This window comes from Mesoplodon bidens (genome assembly GCF_964165515.1).
Source record: "Mesoplodon bidens genome assembly, chromosome: 13".
Taxonomy (NCBI): domain Eukaryota; kingdom Metazoa; phylum Chordata; class Mammalia; order Artiodactyla; family Ziphiidae; genus Mesoplodon; species Mesoplodon bidens.
In genome coordinates, this window is record NC_138169.1 from 18539774 (window position 1) to 18556724 (window position 16951).

Here is a 16951-nt window from a genome sequence, read left to right on the forward strand (position 1 = left end):
GGGGACCCTGGGCAGTGCTGAGTCTCAGCCTCAGGACTTGCCTGCCTGAACATTTCTGGGAAGTCATACACATAGGTGGTACCCAGGGACTGGGCCTGGAATCGCTTAGCCTGGAGCAGATCCTTGGTGACGTAGGGAGTATTGATCAGCATCCCGTGCTGGGGCCCTTGTTTGTCGCCGAAGGAGTGAAACATGATCTGGACCAGAAAAGAAAGAAAAACAGAGAGTGAGGAGGGCAAGTCTCAGAGAACCACACTCCTGCCCAATTTATTTCTTCCCAGTCCTCAGTGAAAATGCAATGAGGGAATACTACTCAGCCAGAACAAAGAATGAAACAATGCCATTTGCAGCAACATGGATGGACCTAGAGATTATCATGCTAAGCAAAGAAAGTCAGAAACAGAAAGGCGAATACCATATGATATCACTTATATGTGGAATCTAACATATGACACAAAGGAACTTTTATGAAACAGCAACAGACCCACAGACATAGAGAATAGACTGGTGGTTGTGAAGGGGGAGGGTGTGTGGGAGAGGGATGGACTGGGAGTTTGGGGTTAGTAGGTGCAAGCTATTATATATAGAATGGATAAACAACAAGGTCCTAGTGTACAGCACAGGGAACTATATTCAGTATTCTGTGATAAACCATAATGAAATAGAATATTAAAAAAATAATGTGTATATATATATGTATAACTGAAATCAGTCTGCTGTATAGCAGAAATTAACACAACATTGTAAATCAACTATATTTCAATAAAAAATGCAATGAGGGGAAGCATAGCATGTATCACATAACAAAGTGAGTGCCCGGGAGAGTAATCTTCTCTTCTCTGCCACTGTGGGAAACAGATGTGGAGACACAGCTCCAAAACTGTAACTATCATACTACTAACACACACACACACACACACACACACACACACACACACCAAACAAACCAGAGTGCATGTAAAAATTGGTGAAACCCAAATAAGGTCTGCATTTGAGTTAATAGACTTGTCAAGACAGGAAGTGGACCAGTGTCAACTTCCTGTCTTGACAATGTCTCTGGTTAAAAAAGATGCTATCATTGGGGAAAGCTGGGTGAAGGGTACATGAGTATCCTCTGTCCTACATTTTCTCCTCTGTGCTATTTTTGCAACTTTTTGAGAGTCTTTAAGTGTTTCAAAATAAAATTATTATATATATACATGTAATCTACTACATGTATATATAGTAGTCAATAGGAAATTTGATTCATTTTACAAAAGTCTACTCCAAAACACGGTTGGGGAAAATACCATTTCCCTAACTGAACTAACTTGGGAACTGTATTATAATCAGCCGTAATACTCCACATCTTATCCCAAACCTGGTTCTAGACTGGATTAAACTTTGGATTCATTCTCCTTCCCAGAGGAATGAACAACTGGGATTCAGAAGCTAACACGTTTATCATACAACTCAGAGGAGCAGCCCCAATCTGACACAGCAAAGCTTCCAAGTGCCGTTTTACTCTACATCTTGCTCTCCGGGCAGCCTGCCTCCACTTGGACTTGACTTCTGTGAGCCAGCCCGGCCTTACGTTTCCAGATCTGGGGTCGGTCACTTCTTTGTAGAGGCTGATGTCCAGGTAGTAGCCTGACTCGTTGGTGATGAACAGGCGGATGGGAACGGCGCGGTCGGTGGTGGTCTGGCGGATGTTGATCTTGACCTCAGCCTGGAGCACGCGGAGTTTCCACAACCGGCCGCCGTAGCGCATCACCATGGACCGCACGGACTCCTCAATCTACCACAAACCACAGCAATTCAATTTCAGGACCCATTCCGTGCACACTCGTAATAGTTCTAGCTCTGATTATAACAGGAAGATGAGATATACTGAATGCAAAAGGCACTGCATGTATATAGCAGAGCAATACGTAGCATGTATCCATTAACTATAAGCTGATAATAATCAAAGGTATCATGCTCAGCATTTAAGCTCATTATCTCACTCCGTCCCCATAATTACTCAGAGAGGCTGGTATTTTTGTCCCCCACTGACAGATGTGGAAACTGAGGCTGGTAAGAGCTACTGCCCCTATGTTACCCTGTCTTTCTCTCCATCATGCATCCCAAGCCTATGCATTTTCTCTTCAAGGAACTATGTGAACTGGTGGAGTTGGGGAATCAGCATGGGCCTCTGCACCCCACACATGCCAAGCTGATGGACTAGAACTTCTTTCATCCAGAATCACCACCACAAACTCTGCCCGCTTGTGAAGAACCAGCCAATGGAGAATGGCTGAGCCACAGACCTCAGGTTCTCACCCCCCTTCCCCCACCCACATGCAGCCCCCAACAGAGCCTGGAACTAGGGAGAGGACAAACTTTTGTTTTGCAAAGGACATTTTGGGCATCTGTGTCTTCCGAAACGTGAAGCGTGCCCACGGAGGGGGAACATCCTTAGGGACAGTCCTAAGGGTGGTGGCTGAGAAACGGTTCTAGAATTAATCGATGGAAGGTTTGTTCTCCACCTGCAGCAAGTGAGGCTCAGACATGCACATACGCATCCTGGAGCTCAGGTATCGAGCACCAGGAGACGGTACCCTGAAGCAGCAAGGTCCCAGTGAAGGTGGACCTAGAGCCTGGTGAGAGCCCCACCCCCAGAGGTGAGACCTTAGAGGGGTCCATGATGACGGTGGGCACGAAGTTGAGGAAGATGTGGTTGCAGTCGGTGCGCACGCTGGTGTTGCTGAACGCCACCTCCAGCTCGTCCATGGCCTCCAGAAGCAGCCGCTCGCCTTCGTTCTTCAGGTACTCGAAGGAGGCTTCCTGCCAAGGGGGGAGAGGGGTAGCCGCTAGGCCGGGGGTGCAGGGCCCAGAGAGTCAAAGGGAAAGGAGGGCATCCCCCCCCCCGAAAAGGCGTGCCAGGTCAGACGGCAGAGCCCTGCCTCCAGAGGTAAAGGGATGTCCAAGGCTGTCTCGTGTATTCAGCGCCTCTTTTATTTTCTGTATTCTGAGGCTTTGACAGCTGGGCCTTGCTGACCCTGGAGGGACTGCCCCTCCCAGAGTTAGCCAATTCCTAGAGTTTGTAAACAACACACCCATGAGCATGCGTTTCAGGCAAACCAAACAATCCAGACCCCACACCCCAACTACCTCTTTGTCAGGCTCTCACCCTCCAGGCCACTATCCACTGGCCCTAATCACCCCAGGGCCAGGTATCAGACAACTAGAGACAGTCCCTATGCTCACAGCCTGCTGAAATTACTCAAGCCAGCCAGTCCCAAGCCTGTTCACCCTGCTTCACCCATTCCTTCCTGCAGAATCCACAATAAAGGCTCCTGTCCATGTATCCCCCCTCCCTCTGCCTCCTGAGCAGCCCTGGTGCTTCCCCATGTGGCCCCCATGGCTCAGCATGCCCCCTCCTCTTGGAATCTGTGATATCAAATAAACCATCTTTTCGATCACAACTGTCTCCTGATCTGTTGGCCTTACCGTACCTGGATAATCATAAAAGCTATTAAAATATCTAGGTGACAGAGGCAGCAAAATACTGATTAGCTTAACATCCATCACTAGGGGATTTGTTAAAAAACATTACACACACAAGATATACATCCATGCAAGGGAATTGCATGAAGGAAATCATCTTCATTAACATGGAAAGAGGTCTACAGTAAAAAAAAAAAAAAAAAAAAAAAAAGTCTTTAAATGATTTGTCCAGCCTGAGCTCCTATCTGTAACATTACACCTACAACCCAATCCCAATACATATATGGAATTAGGCCTAGAAAGGGTCACCAACAGGGCTGACCCCTAAGTGTCAGGATTCTGGTCCTTTTCCTTAATTTTTAAGAATATTTTCAGTATTTTTTGCAATCTTCACAATATAATCATGAATCACTTTTCTAAATGCAAGAAACAATGGGACATGATCACTCATGCAATGAGCAAGTATAAAAAAATCCCCTTAACAAATCAGGATATTTCTTTTCTATCCTCCCAATTCTCTCCTCATGCAGAGAGATCTCCGTGACAGAAGGAAGTATCCACATGCCGCCCCATGAAAACAGACCACTTCGTTTTCCACCTCCCACTCCATCCCCAGACTGGAGTGTCCGTCACAAGGGCAGGGCTGTGTGTGCCCTGTGCACCCTGAGATCCCCAGAGTGCAGCCCAGGGCCTGACCCAGAGCAGGAACTCAATGAAGGCAAGGCCAGCACGTGAGTGACAAGTTCAGGGGGAGAAAGAAACACCCCGTGACATCCTACCTTGGTGATCAGGTCCGAATGCCTGATGATGACACGGATGAAGAACCTGTGGTCCGTGACCTCTGTGCCCTCTTTCACTTTGGCAGCGCCCAGGTACAAATGCATCTTGTGGTTGGCGCAGGGCATGGCAGTTATGTCAAAGTTACGCAACCGGCTGAGCTCCAGCTGGAAGGCCAGGGCCGGCTCCAAGTGACGGTATATGCGATCTTCTGCAAACTGTGGGCCGACCAGAGAGAAAACAGATGGACACACAGACACAGGTGGAATTGGACACTGGGGCTGCGTGCCTGCTTGATCCACGCCCTGTCCTGCAGATCCCTGGTGTTTGCAGGTTTAGAACTCAGGAATGAAGCATTCATGATGTCCTCTAATTGGGAGCTCAAGAGATTTGGGATTTTGCGATGGTCCAGAGGAGAGCCACGAGCATGGAATCTTGTGCTGGCATAAGCCTCTTGGCCCCAGGGGAGCCTAACTAGCCCCCAGCACCTGCTGGCACCACCAGGCTGTTCTCTATCTGCCACCACACAGAGTATTTCTCAAGAAGTCACTAAGCCCTAGTTTCCTTGTGGAAACTGGGCCCCAGAAGGAGGCAACTGACAGTGCTGGAGACTGAAGAGGAAATGAAGAAGCTAAAGAAAGGATGCGTCTTCACTAGGAAAGTAAGGCTTTGGATGAATTGAAATACTCTTTAGTGGAGACTGGATTTGTGCTGGGAACAAGCCCACCTGTTCTAGAATAAGGATGAGCAAACTTTTTCTTAAAAGGCCAGAGGACTGATGGAGTGTACGGTCGGTCACAACCACAGTCCACCTTCCGAATCCGCGGGTTCTGCATCCGCGGACACAACCAACTGCGGAGATTCCATCCATGGTTGGGTGAATCCACGAATGTGGAATCCGTGAACACGGAGGGCCAACTGTACTCGATTCAGCTGCTGGAGCGAGAAAGCCACAGGAGACAGTAAGTGATTAATGGGTGTGGCCTCTGTTCCAATCAAACTTTGGTTATAAAAACAGAGGGCTGGCCTGCAAGCCATAGTTTGCCAACCACTGTTCTGGAAGAACATAAGAAAAAGAGGTTGGCCAAATGTCCATTGACAGATGAATGGATAAAGAAGGTGTGGTGCATATATACAATGGAATATTACTCAGCCATAAAAAGGAACGAAATTGAGTTATCTATAGTGAGGTGGATGGACCTAGAGTCTGTCATACAGAGTGAAGTAAGTCAGAAAGAGAAAAACAAATACCATATGCTAACGCATATATATGGAATCTAAAAAAAACAGTACTGATGAACATAGTGGCAGGGCAGGAATAAAGACGCACACGTAGAGAATGGACTTGAGGACATGGGAAGGGGGAAGGGTAAGCTGGGACGAAGTGAGAGAGTGGCATGGACATATATACACTACCAAATGTAAAACAGATAGCTAGTGGGAAGCTGCTGCATAGCACAGGGAGATCAACTCGGTGCTTTGTGACTACCTAGAGCGGTGGGATAGGGATGGTGGGAGGGAGACGCAAGAGGGAGGGGATGTGGGGATATATGTATACATATGGCAAATATCCCAGGGAAGCGAGAACCAGTGCATTGCTCTTCACCATACCTCATCTCTTGCTCTGAATGTGAAAAACTTGGGAAACTCTTTCTGCAAAAAGAAATCCATATGAAAGACAAATCAAGCAAGACTCATTTAAATATTTATAGACCTGTTTTGTGATTTTTAACCCTAACCCAGTCCACTTCTAGAATGAATCATTTGGAAAGCCATCTCTTCTCTAGGGACTGATTTTTTCCACCCCAATCTACAGAGTAAACATCAAATAAACGGCACCAAGCCTTGAAGAATGCGAAAAACTCAAAATGTGTTGAGAATCGGACTGACCTCTTGGGCAATCAGGAATGTAATTCTTCGGAGTCCATACTCCACAAGGATGTTTTTCTGCATTAAAAACCAAAAACACAGTGGGATCACATTTGGCCACAAAAAGGAATGATATATGTTACCACCCGGATCAACCTTGAAAGCATGCCAAGTGAAAGAGGCCAGTCCCCAAAGACCTCATAGTGTATGAAATTCCATTTATCCTGTTTATAGGAAATACCCAGAATAGGCCAATCCATAGAGACAGAAAGTAGATTACTGGTTGCCTAGGGCAGGGGAAAGGGTTTTGGGTTGAGGGAAAATGGGGTGACTGCTAATGGGTATTTTGGTGGGAGTGGTGAAAATGTTCTAAAACAAAACGATCGTAATGATGGCTACACAACTCTATGAATACATAGTAGTCCCTCCTTATCCATGAGTGATACGTTCCAAAATCCCCAGTGGATGCCTGGAACCACGGATAGGACCAAACCCTATACATACTATGTTTTTTCCTATATATACATACTTACGATAAAGTTTAATTTATAGATTAGGCACAGTAAGAGATTAACAATAATTATAACAAAATAGAACAATTATAGCCATATGCTGTAATAAAAGTTATGTGAATGTGGGCTCTCAAGATGTTTTCCTTTACAAATTTCATGGCTTTTCCGTCTTAAATAGGCACTTAGCACTCACTGTGGCCATAATGTTTGCAACTTAGGGTGTGACAACAGAACTAGCACGCATTTCTTTTTTCCTCCTTCACAATTTCATGGATAGAAGACTTGGTTTTACCATAGATCTTAGCAACTCAGCACACATTTTCTTCCCCTTCCTTATTAAGTCAAGAATTTTCACCTTTTCACTTAAAGGAAGCACTTGACAGCTTCTCTTCGGCATGTCCGATTCGCCAGCGTCACTTGTGCTTTGGCGGCATAATTAAGTAAAATAAGGGTGACTTAACGTGAGTACTGCAATACCATGACAGTTGATGGGATAACCGGGCTGACTACTAAGTGACTAACAGGCGGCTACGCTTGGACAGAGGGATGATTCACATCTGGGCAGGACGGAGCAGGATGGCACGAAGTTTCATCACACTATGCAGAAAGGCACACAACTTAAAACTTACAAATTGCTTAAACCTAAAATGTTCTGGAATTTTCCATTTAATATTTTCAGACTGCGGTGGACTATGGGAAACTAAGACTGCAGAAAACAAAACTGCAGAAAAGGGGACTACCGTACTAATAAGCACTGAATTGTACACTTTAAATGGGGGAATGGTGTGCTAAGTGAATTATATTCAGTAAAGCTATTAATATATATATATACATACATATTACATATATATATATATATATCTTAACATTTCATGAACTCTTTAATGAAATTGGTGGGATGGGGCACTGCTGTATTTAAAAAAAAAAAAGATGACAAGCTGAATAAAAAAGACTGACACAAAAAAGTACAAACCATATGCTTTAGTTTATACAAAACTCTAAAACAGACAAAACTAATCTCTACTATTAGAAGTCAGGATACTGGTTGGTTATCTCTGGCGGGGGAGACGTAGTGATGGGAAGAGGCTCAAGAAGAGGCCAGAACATTCATTTCTTGATCTGAATGTTGGTCACACTTGGGAATTCCCTGTGAAAATTCATCAGGCTGTGCATTAATGATTTGTGCACTTCTGTGTATATTCAACTTCAGTCAAAAATTACCCAAGAAAAGTACTAAACTGTTTTTAGTTGCTCCCTAAACGAAATAAATACTATTATGTATAGTTCTCTGGGGAAAGGAAAAAAACCCAGAAGACCAGAAAATAAGGATATTTTTAAATTTCTCCATGTGATAAGGAAAATTACTAGGAGAAATGAATAGTCTTAGCCCATTTCAGAAAGAGGTGAGGAGACATAATCAAAAAAACACTTAACAGAATGCAGGTTGCAAAGAAAACAGGATAAATTGAAAAATGAAGAGGATTCTACTGGGAGCCTGATCACTGTTCTCAATTAAAGGTGTGCGTGAACGTACAGGTGTGTGTATGTGTCTGCGAATGTGTACGTATGTATCTGCTTAGTGCAAAAATTTTTAAATAATATAGAAATATGGAACATTAAAATGTCTCCCACTCTCCTGGTAGGTGTATATTCTGCTAACTTTCCTCTCTTTGGTATGCCGTGTATAAACACTTATTTGTACAGAGACACATACGTTTAATCTTTTCTAGTTCACGCATATCCTCCTGGGTCGAAATGTAGAGAACTGTCTCCTTTCCACACACAGCCACGTTGCCCCCCATAGCACGGCCGTTCACAGGTGATTCTGACACCCCTCCACTGCCCCCTCGGGGGAAGAACCACCAAGTATCTTGAGCATCGTCTGATTTGGTTAGGGGGCAGGCAAACTGCCAACAGCTCAAACGCTGCCTTATCTAAGCCATGGGATGCCAAGCTCAAAGTCCAGTAAGGACATCAGCTATGTTAAGAAACAGGCTAGAGGGAAATATACCAGGATCCTCACAGTCACTGCCCTGGATGGCGGGGCAAGCTTTTCAGATCCGTCTGCCCCTTCAACATTTTCTACAATGTACATCATTACACTGTTGATTAATCAATCACATAAGGCTAAGTACATCACTAACAATAATGTCCCTAAGCTTTCATGGCATCATCCGTACATTATTCACCCAACACCTCCTGCCTAGGAAGCACCAGGCCAGGTCCTCTGAGGGACGCCAAGTCAGAGGAGCTAAGAGGTGTCCCTCCCACCAGAATAACATGGGGGAATACAACACATATACAGATAAAATACACTAAAAAGCAACAGCCAAAAATTTCCAAGTGTTCTTAAAGTTGAGATCAAGTCAGGAGGGTAAAGAACTAACAGCTATACAGTGTGCCTGGCAGATTTGATTAATTTATGAGCTTAAGTATCCCATGTTACAGATGGGAAAACTTAAGGATCAGAGAGATAAAGTAACCTGCTGGAGGTCACACAGCACCTGCCCCATAGTTCTACTACCTACACTTGCCAAGCTGCTCCACATCTGTTTGCAGCTGGGGTCATTAAGCATATGTAACAGCTGTCCCTACTGCTGGGTAAGAATCCATGCCGGCAATGGCCACCACATGTTTATAAAACCAACCCACAGTTATATGCATACATGGTTGTTTATGTAAGTGACTTGGGCACATGGACACCTCACCAAGACAGCCCCTCCTCCTTCTCCAGGGACCCAGAACCAGAGACTTCCCAGCGTACCTTGGACTGAACGAATGTCCGGAAGATAGGCACCAGCTGCTCGTCCTCCAGGTAGTCTGCGTACTGGATGGCCACATTCAGGATGTGGATCGGCTCTTCTCGGAGGCTCTGGGAGAGAAAACCAAGGGTAGGCAGTAGAAGGGCCTAGGGCCCCAGCCTGCCCCCTCCTCGGCTTGCTTCCTGCTCAGACACTCACCTTGCTGTCATCCTCGGAGTACAGGGAAGTACGGGCCTTGCTGAAGAGAGGGATGTCCTTCGGCACATTGGCAAAGCAGGAAATGACCTCATCAAAGTTCCTGGGAGCATGGGGCAGAGAGGGAGGGCTGAGGGGCTGCTGCCCCACACGGTGATAGGTCAGGCCCAACCCTCACTCTTTCCCAACCACCACTCTGTAAGCACATCCAAATCTGTGCAGAATTCCTGTGGTTCCTGACTAGGCCCAAGGCACCATCGATGGGGTCTTTCCCGAAAGGGAAGAATGAACCTATGTGATTTGAGATGGTGAATAAAAGAAATGATTCCCAACACTTTGGGGGCATGGCTGGGGTCCCCCTTTTACTGGCTGGTAGACCCTTGCAACCTCATCTCACTCCTCTGAGTCAACTGAGGATAACAAAAGTAACCACTACACCTCCCAAGGCTGCTGTGAACATATAAGATAATCCAAGCATGATGCATAATATACAGGACCAAGATGAAAAAAGGGCAACGATGCTGACATTTTTGAGCATGTTATTTACATATTAACTATAGTTTAAATACAATATTTTATATGTATTATTCATTTAATTTTCCTTGTGACCCTACGAAGTAAGTCCTTCTCTTATGCCCATTATACAGATGAGAAAACGAAGGTACAGAGAGAAATCATTTGTTCAGAGTCTTATAGTCAGGAAGCAGTGCAGAGCCAGAATTCAAAAGCAGGAGGTGCTGACACAAAAGCCCACACTTTTGATGATATTATTATTCCGTTATTATTAACTCGCTGTGCCATGTGTCTGGGCCACCCCCATCTGTGTGTGCAATGAATGGGTGGGGGTCAGGGGAAGCTCACTCAACCCCTGTGCATGGGGTGTTCTGGGGAGACTGAGCCACACTGGGTACCTGGTGAAATCCTCGAATCTCTGGAAGGCAACCATGGCCCCCATCCGCTGGGACTTGGGGGAGAAGCCACTGTCCATGAAGAGCTCCGTGCTGTGCCTCAGCAGTTCAGGGTTGGTGATGCTGATGGGTACGGCCATCCTGCAGAGGGGTGGGAAGTAGGGGGTGAGGCAGCCACCCGTGGATCTAGCCCCAAGAGCTGTTCCTGCCCTGGAAGCTTCGGTGAGCCAGCGCCACATTAGAGGCTTCTGAAAGAGGGGGGCTTAGAATCGGGGTGGAAGGGATGGGATAGAGCGACAGGGGCTGGGGAGTCTCATCTGATTCCTCAGGACCTGGTGTAGAGCAAGAGCTCCACACGTGAATGAATAAATGAATGAACGGTACGTGCATGCACGCAAGTCCAATTCCAACATGGTCGCCTGATAAATCCACAGTAGTGAACTCAGCCACAGAGTAAGAATGCACTCAGCGCCAATTCCTCCGGGAGAGCCCCAGCCCCCGGCGGCCGGTGAAGGGCCAGCCTTGGTTCTGAAAGACATTCCAGGCCTCTGCTCCCCTAACCCCTCCCCTCCATCAAACCCGCCTTACGGACAGGGCCAGAAACCAAAACTGACCCCCAGGCCAGCAGCCTATTGGAGTCTAGGTGGCCACTGCCCCCAGGACTGGCTGCACACCCGGAGCAAATCCAAATGGGTCCCCCGGGTAGTTAGGATAGGGGCCTGGAATCAAGCAAAGGAGGGGTTGCTCATCAGATGGGGGCAGAAAAGAGTCAACAGAGCAGGCCTGAGTTGCTCTCCTGAAAAAGGGACCTACAGGCAAGGCTGGCCCTTGGCTGGTGTCCAGGAACTTGGGGTTGCCCCCACTCCCTAAATGATGAGGGAGGCTCACTGTGCCCATGTTGCTTGTACGGTGTGGTTTATGCTGAGCTTTCCTTCTGGACTCTAGGATTTTGGTACATGCTCAGCAGAGGGTGCCCACGTGACCAGCTCCCTGTGAAAACCCTGGGCGCTGAGCCTGTAACCAGCTGCTGGACGACACTGCACACACACCATCACAACTCCCTGCTGGGAGAATGAAGCATGTCCTGGGTGATTCCACTGGGAGAGGACTCTTGGGACCTTGCGCTGGCTTCCTCTGAACTTGACGCCATGCCCCTTTTCCCTTTGCTAACTGGGCTTTGTGCCTTTCATTATAATAAATCACAGTCACAGGCATGAATATACTGAATCCTGGAAATTTTCCTAGTGAATTCTAGAAACCATGGGTGCTCTTGGGGACCCCCAATCCAGGTGGGGTAGGGCCTGTGTGTGCCTTCCTGTTGGATACCCCTGAAACCATCCGCCAGGTCCCCTGCTCCCAGACAGCTGAGTGCAGGGGTAACACACTGGTGTGGCAGCATGGGCTGAATTCGGCCCACAGATGGACCCTGTGGCTCCAGACAGACGCCGGTGCGCACCGCATTTTTAATATATTCCTTATACACTGACTACCTGTCCACACTGGAAAGTTGAGGATTTGATTTTCTTTTTAAAGTCTAGCTTTCCTGCTTCTCTTGGAAAAAACATGGAAAGGTTTGGCCTCACCAGCTGATTTTCTGGAACTAGGACAACAGCCCCTCAGGCATGGCCGTGTTCTTGAGTTCCCCGGCTCTGGCCATGCTCAGCGCCCCTTGGGCCTGGACCTAAGTCCTGCTGGCCTCTCGCCTGACCTCCCCTCTGGTCTCAAGACCCAATTCACAACGTGCCTGGCTCTACAGACACAGGTGCGGAGGGTCCAGCCAGGCCCTGCTGGGAGGTGAGACCTCACCCCTCATGACCTTCCCAGAGGCCTGCAAGAGCTGGGCTGTGGAGGCAGCTGAGGCCACAGGTCCCAAGTAAGCTCCTGGCCCTCCCAGCCGACAGCAATGGCAAGGGCCTGAAACAGTCAGGGAAGCCCTCTAGGGTCCTCAACATCTCCCTGGCTGGTAACACCCTGTGTCTATACTGAGGGTCACAACCAATAACCTGGACACCCATGTAGGTTCTTCCAAGAAACAAGGCGTGAGTGACCCCCGGCCTTCAGAGGGCGGCCCCCCTTTCCTAACGGGGTTGAACTGCTGTGACAATGCAATCGAAAGGGAAAGAATTCCTCCTCAGGGGCGGACAAGTTCAAAAGTTCTTACACCACCCTTCCCACAGACCCCCCAAATGATTCCAGGCCCCCAAAGAGTCAGTCCCCTTTTCTCTCAATTGGGAAAATGTCACAATTCTTTTTTGGGGGTGGGGAATAAGTCTGAATGAAATAGAGTGTGGAAGCACTCAGCATAGAGCCCGACCCACGTCATGCCATCAGACGGTAATAATAGTATCAGTCATGAACTTCAAAGGGACCCTTAATATTCATCAACTTTCTGCATGCCAGGCACAGACCTAAATGCTGTCTTTGCCTTATTTCATTTACTTTTCATCATGGTCTTGGACAACTCTGTCCAATAGAACTTTCTGCAGTGACGGAATGTTCTAGAACCACAACGTCCAACATGGCAGCCACAAGCCACATGTGAGCTTGTGGCTAGTGCACACTTTAAATGCAGCTGGTACAACCGAGGAACTGAATTTTTAATTTAATTGTAATGCACTTTAATTTCGATATCCCACAGGTGGGCAGTGGCTACCGGAGATAAGCACTGGGCTATCTCCATCTTACAGACGAGAGAACAAAGATGGGGGGAGATGCCAGGGTGGGGAAGTGGTGCACCTGATGTCTTCCCAACAGTTCCCAGACATCCCTGCTGGGTCCCTCCAGAAACAGGGCTACAGTGGTCAGGGAGAAAAGAAGCACAAGCTGGCCCCCCAGGTGGGTACCACTCTGTACCGGTTTGGGTGGGAGGAGGGCAGCATGAACTGGAATTCCACCACGCAGGTGTCGTCCGGGAGCTGCCGGTGCTGCAGGCTGGTTAACTCATAGGCGATGTAGCCCCTCCGCACATAAACCTAACGAAACAGAAGCACAGCTGACGGAGTGCCCTCAACACCTGCGAAAACTCAGGCTGAAGGGTCCCAGAAACGATCTTGAAACATGATCCCTAAAGTGGTAGCTAACAGCAAATTTGCTCACTCTTCAGGATGCTACTTTCTCTGCAAAGGACCAGATAGTAAATATTTCAGGCTTTTGTGGAATATATCTTTATCACAACTACTCAATTCTGCTGTTGTAGGGACTTCTCTGGCAGTTAAGACTCCATGCTTCCACTACAGGGGGCATACATTCCTGCCACTGACAATATGTAAATGAGTGGGTGTGGCTGTGTTCCAATAAAACTTTATTTACAAAACCAGGCAGTGGGCCAGATGTGGCCCACGGACTATAGTTTGCTGACTCCTGCTCTAGAGTAACACTGTCCAACAGAAATACAACACAGGCCATGAAGGCAATTTTAAATCAATTTCAGATTTTCCAGTTGATACTTAAAAAGAGGCAAGAGGTTAAATATAATTTTAATAATACATTTCATGTCATCCCCAATACCTAAAACATTATCATTTCAACATGTAATCAATTTAAAAAAATTAAGATATTTTAAATTCTTTCTCCATACTGAGTCTTTGGAATCCAGTGTGTATCTTACACTTCAAGCACAGCTCAATCAGACTGGCCACACTGCAAGTGCTCAAAAGCCATGCGTGGCCAGTGGCTGACGTATTGGACCACACGGTTCTAGAGTCTAAGCATTGGGAATTTTTTTAATTGAATAGGGAAGCCAGGGACTGTGCAGCAAAAGTTAGCACAGCAGGCCTAATTGCTATCCTTTGAAAGGCCTGCTTGCAAGGCTGCCCTTTTGCTAGCAACTAAGAACTCAGATTTAGGGAGGATTCCCACCATTCCCAGATAAGAATGGTTGACGTTGCCTGAACTATGCAAACAGTATGATTTATGTTGAACATGTGTTTTCTTCCTGGGAGTTTAGAATTTTGGTATGTGTCAGGCAGAGAGTGCCTATGTGACCAGCCCCCAGTAAAACTGTGGGTGCTAAGTCTCTAATGGGCTTCTGTGGTAGACAACTTTTACATGTGCTGCCATAATTTGTTTGTCAAGGAATTAAAAGTGCCTGGAGGACCACTGGAAGCTTGTGTGTGGTGTCCCCTGGCCTTCACCCCATGAGCACTTTCTCTCTGCTGACTGTGCTTTGTATCCTTTTGCTGTAATAAATCACAACTGTGAGCACATCTATATGCTGAGTCCTGGGAGTCTTCCTGGAGAATCAGTGACCCTGGGCATGGTCTGGGAGCACCAGACACATTTTAAGCGGGGAAAAAACTCTACGCAACTCAAGAGGCCAAGTGAAAACCTTATGTTTACAACGCTCATCTTGAATCATGAAGAAAAGGTTGGATTCTATTCAATAAAACTGCCCAACAAAGTGACGGAACATGTAAAGAAAGCATCCTAGAAAAATCACTAACAGAAATAAATGGGATTCAGCACTTTATTAAGTGGGGAAGGTGGGCTGCTGCTTTCTATCTGACTTAGGACCCCTAGACTTAGGACCCCCTAAATAGGACAGGTGTTTGGATGATGGGTGACAATGGTGATCAATACTCACATCTGATGCTTACTCATCCTGTGAGGTCAGCATTACTATCCCTATCTAAAGTGCAAGAATCTAAGAGTCCAGAGAAGGAAAGCAACTTGCCAGAGGTCACACAGCTTGGACCTTTGCATACGCTGCTGACTGGAATCTCTCTGCTTCTCCCTCCCACCAATTCCTACTTGCTCTTCAGACGCTTTCATGTCACTTTCTCATCAAAGCCTGAGTCGAACCCCCTGGTAAGGTTAAGTACTGCTGTGCAATTCTCATCACGGCCTGCATTTTCCCTTTGTGGCCCTATCACATGTATAATTAAAGAAATACTGAGTGTGTGTCTCTCCCCAGCCAGAGAAGCTCCACTAAGGCAGAGACTATGGTTATTCTCTAATGTATCCCCAGCAACTGGAATACAGTAGGTCTCAATAATTACTGGTGAAACTTGAAGACAGGGGGAAAACACTTGGTAGCTACTAAGAGTTGTATTAGGTCTCACTGCTGCGAACAAAGAGTGGGGCCTGGAGGGGTTCTTGGAGTTGAAACCAGGGGAGGGGTAAAAATTGCAGGCCCAGAGACAGTGGCTGTAACATGCTTACAAGCCCAAAATGGTCTCCATGGAGACCCAGTCAACCTTCTGGCATCAGGATGGGTGACCCATGGGGTCTAAAAGATGGCAGAAGAGTGGGCACCACAGGGGACTGAGACTCCAAGTTCAGAAGGTAAAGAAATGAGGAGAGGGCTTCCCTGGTGGCGCAGTGGTTGAAAGTCCGCCTGCCGATGCAGGGGATACAGGTTCGTGCCCCGGTCCGGGAGGATCCCACATGCCGCGGAGCAGCTGGGCCCGTGAGCCATGGCCGCTGAGCCTGCATGTCTGGAGCCTGTGCTCCGCAACGGGAGAGGCCACAGCAGTAAGAGGCCCGGGTAACGCAAAAAAAAAAAAAGAAATGAGGAGAAATCACCAGGGGAAGACAGTCAAGTTGAAAACACCCATCATCTCATAACTCCTTGAGAGGATTCTGAAAAGCAGATGAAACGTCGTGATGCCCTGAAATTAACCAAACACCTCTCAGCCCCTGAATTCAGGAAGACCAGAGCGGGAGCAGACAACCTGGCTCTAATCCAGGTTTCACCACTGCTCATGTTCATCTCTGCCTGACACACAGGGAGGTCACCTTAAATTGTTACCTAGGCAACTTCCGGCTCTCATAGTTCCAAGTGGAAAACTCTTTCAAAGGTATCTAAGGCAGGTGAGTTGGAAAGTTTGGATGAAGTGCCTCAGACTTGGCCCTTGGGGGTTCATATTTAACTGTGCCTGGTCCGGAAGAGGCTGGAAGGGCACACAAGATAGCAGGGCTTACCAGCAAGGACTCTGGACTAAGACAGACCTAATGTGAATCCTGGTTTTGCTACTTCCTAGCTGTGTGACCTTGAGCAAGTTGCTTCACCTCTCTGAGCCTCCGTTCTCTTCTCCGTGAGACAGGTGTAAGTAACAGGACCTACCTTGTACAGAGAATGATAAGATCACGTTTGCCAGGCACGTGGCCCAGGGTCAGGCATGTGGCAGGCGGGCAGTGGATGTTAAGACCGGCATGGTCAGTACTGGTGCTGTTACGGGGGCCTCTCTCCTACTTACCTCCAAGGATGCCATGCAGACGACTTTGTTAGTATGATAGAAGAAAGTGGGCAGGACGTCAAATATGGTCGTTTCTGAGAGTATTAATTTCTACAGGAAATGGAAGGGGGAAAAAGAAGGAAAAGGGAATGTTAACAAGTTCTAACCAGCAGTCAGATAAGCAGGAGGGATGGGGGCAGGGAAGGAGGCTGGTCGTGTTGTTATCACGAAACGTTGCCCATTTCCCAGGCCCACGAGATCTGAACATGGAGGCAGTTCTGGGG

The 16951-nt window shown here is 47.2% G+C and overlaps 1 protein-coding gene across 2 annotated transcripts in view; it reads right to left on the bottom strand.

Annotated features, from left to right (window-relative positions):
* The window catches only part of ACACB (acetyl-CoA carboxylase beta), a 121706-nt gene that overhangs the window by 22043 nt on the left and 82712 nt on the right, over positions 1-16951 (bottom strand). For both annotated transcript variants that reach the window (XM_081252807.1, XM_081252808.1), the window contains 11 exons: positions 16689-16778; positions 13345-13463; positions 10495-10632; positions 9587-9686; positions 9391-9498; positions 6136-6192; positions 5857-5898; positions 4248-4463; positions 2650-2805; positions 1574-1777; positions 42-197 (listed from right to left, as the gene is read on the bottom strand). In XM_081252807.1, the coding sequence (XP_081108933.1) occupies positions 42-197; positions 1574-1777; positions 2650-2805; positions 4248-4463; positions 5857-5898; positions 6136-6192; positions 9391-9498; positions 9587-9686; positions 10495-10632; positions 13345-13463; positions 16689-16778 (1386 nt within the window). The remainder of the gene's footprint in view (positions 1-41; positions 198-1573; positions 1778-2649; positions 2806-4247; positions 4464-5856; positions 5899-6135; positions 6193-9390; positions 9499-9586; positions 9687-10494; positions 10633-13344; positions 13464-16688; positions 16779-16951) is intronic.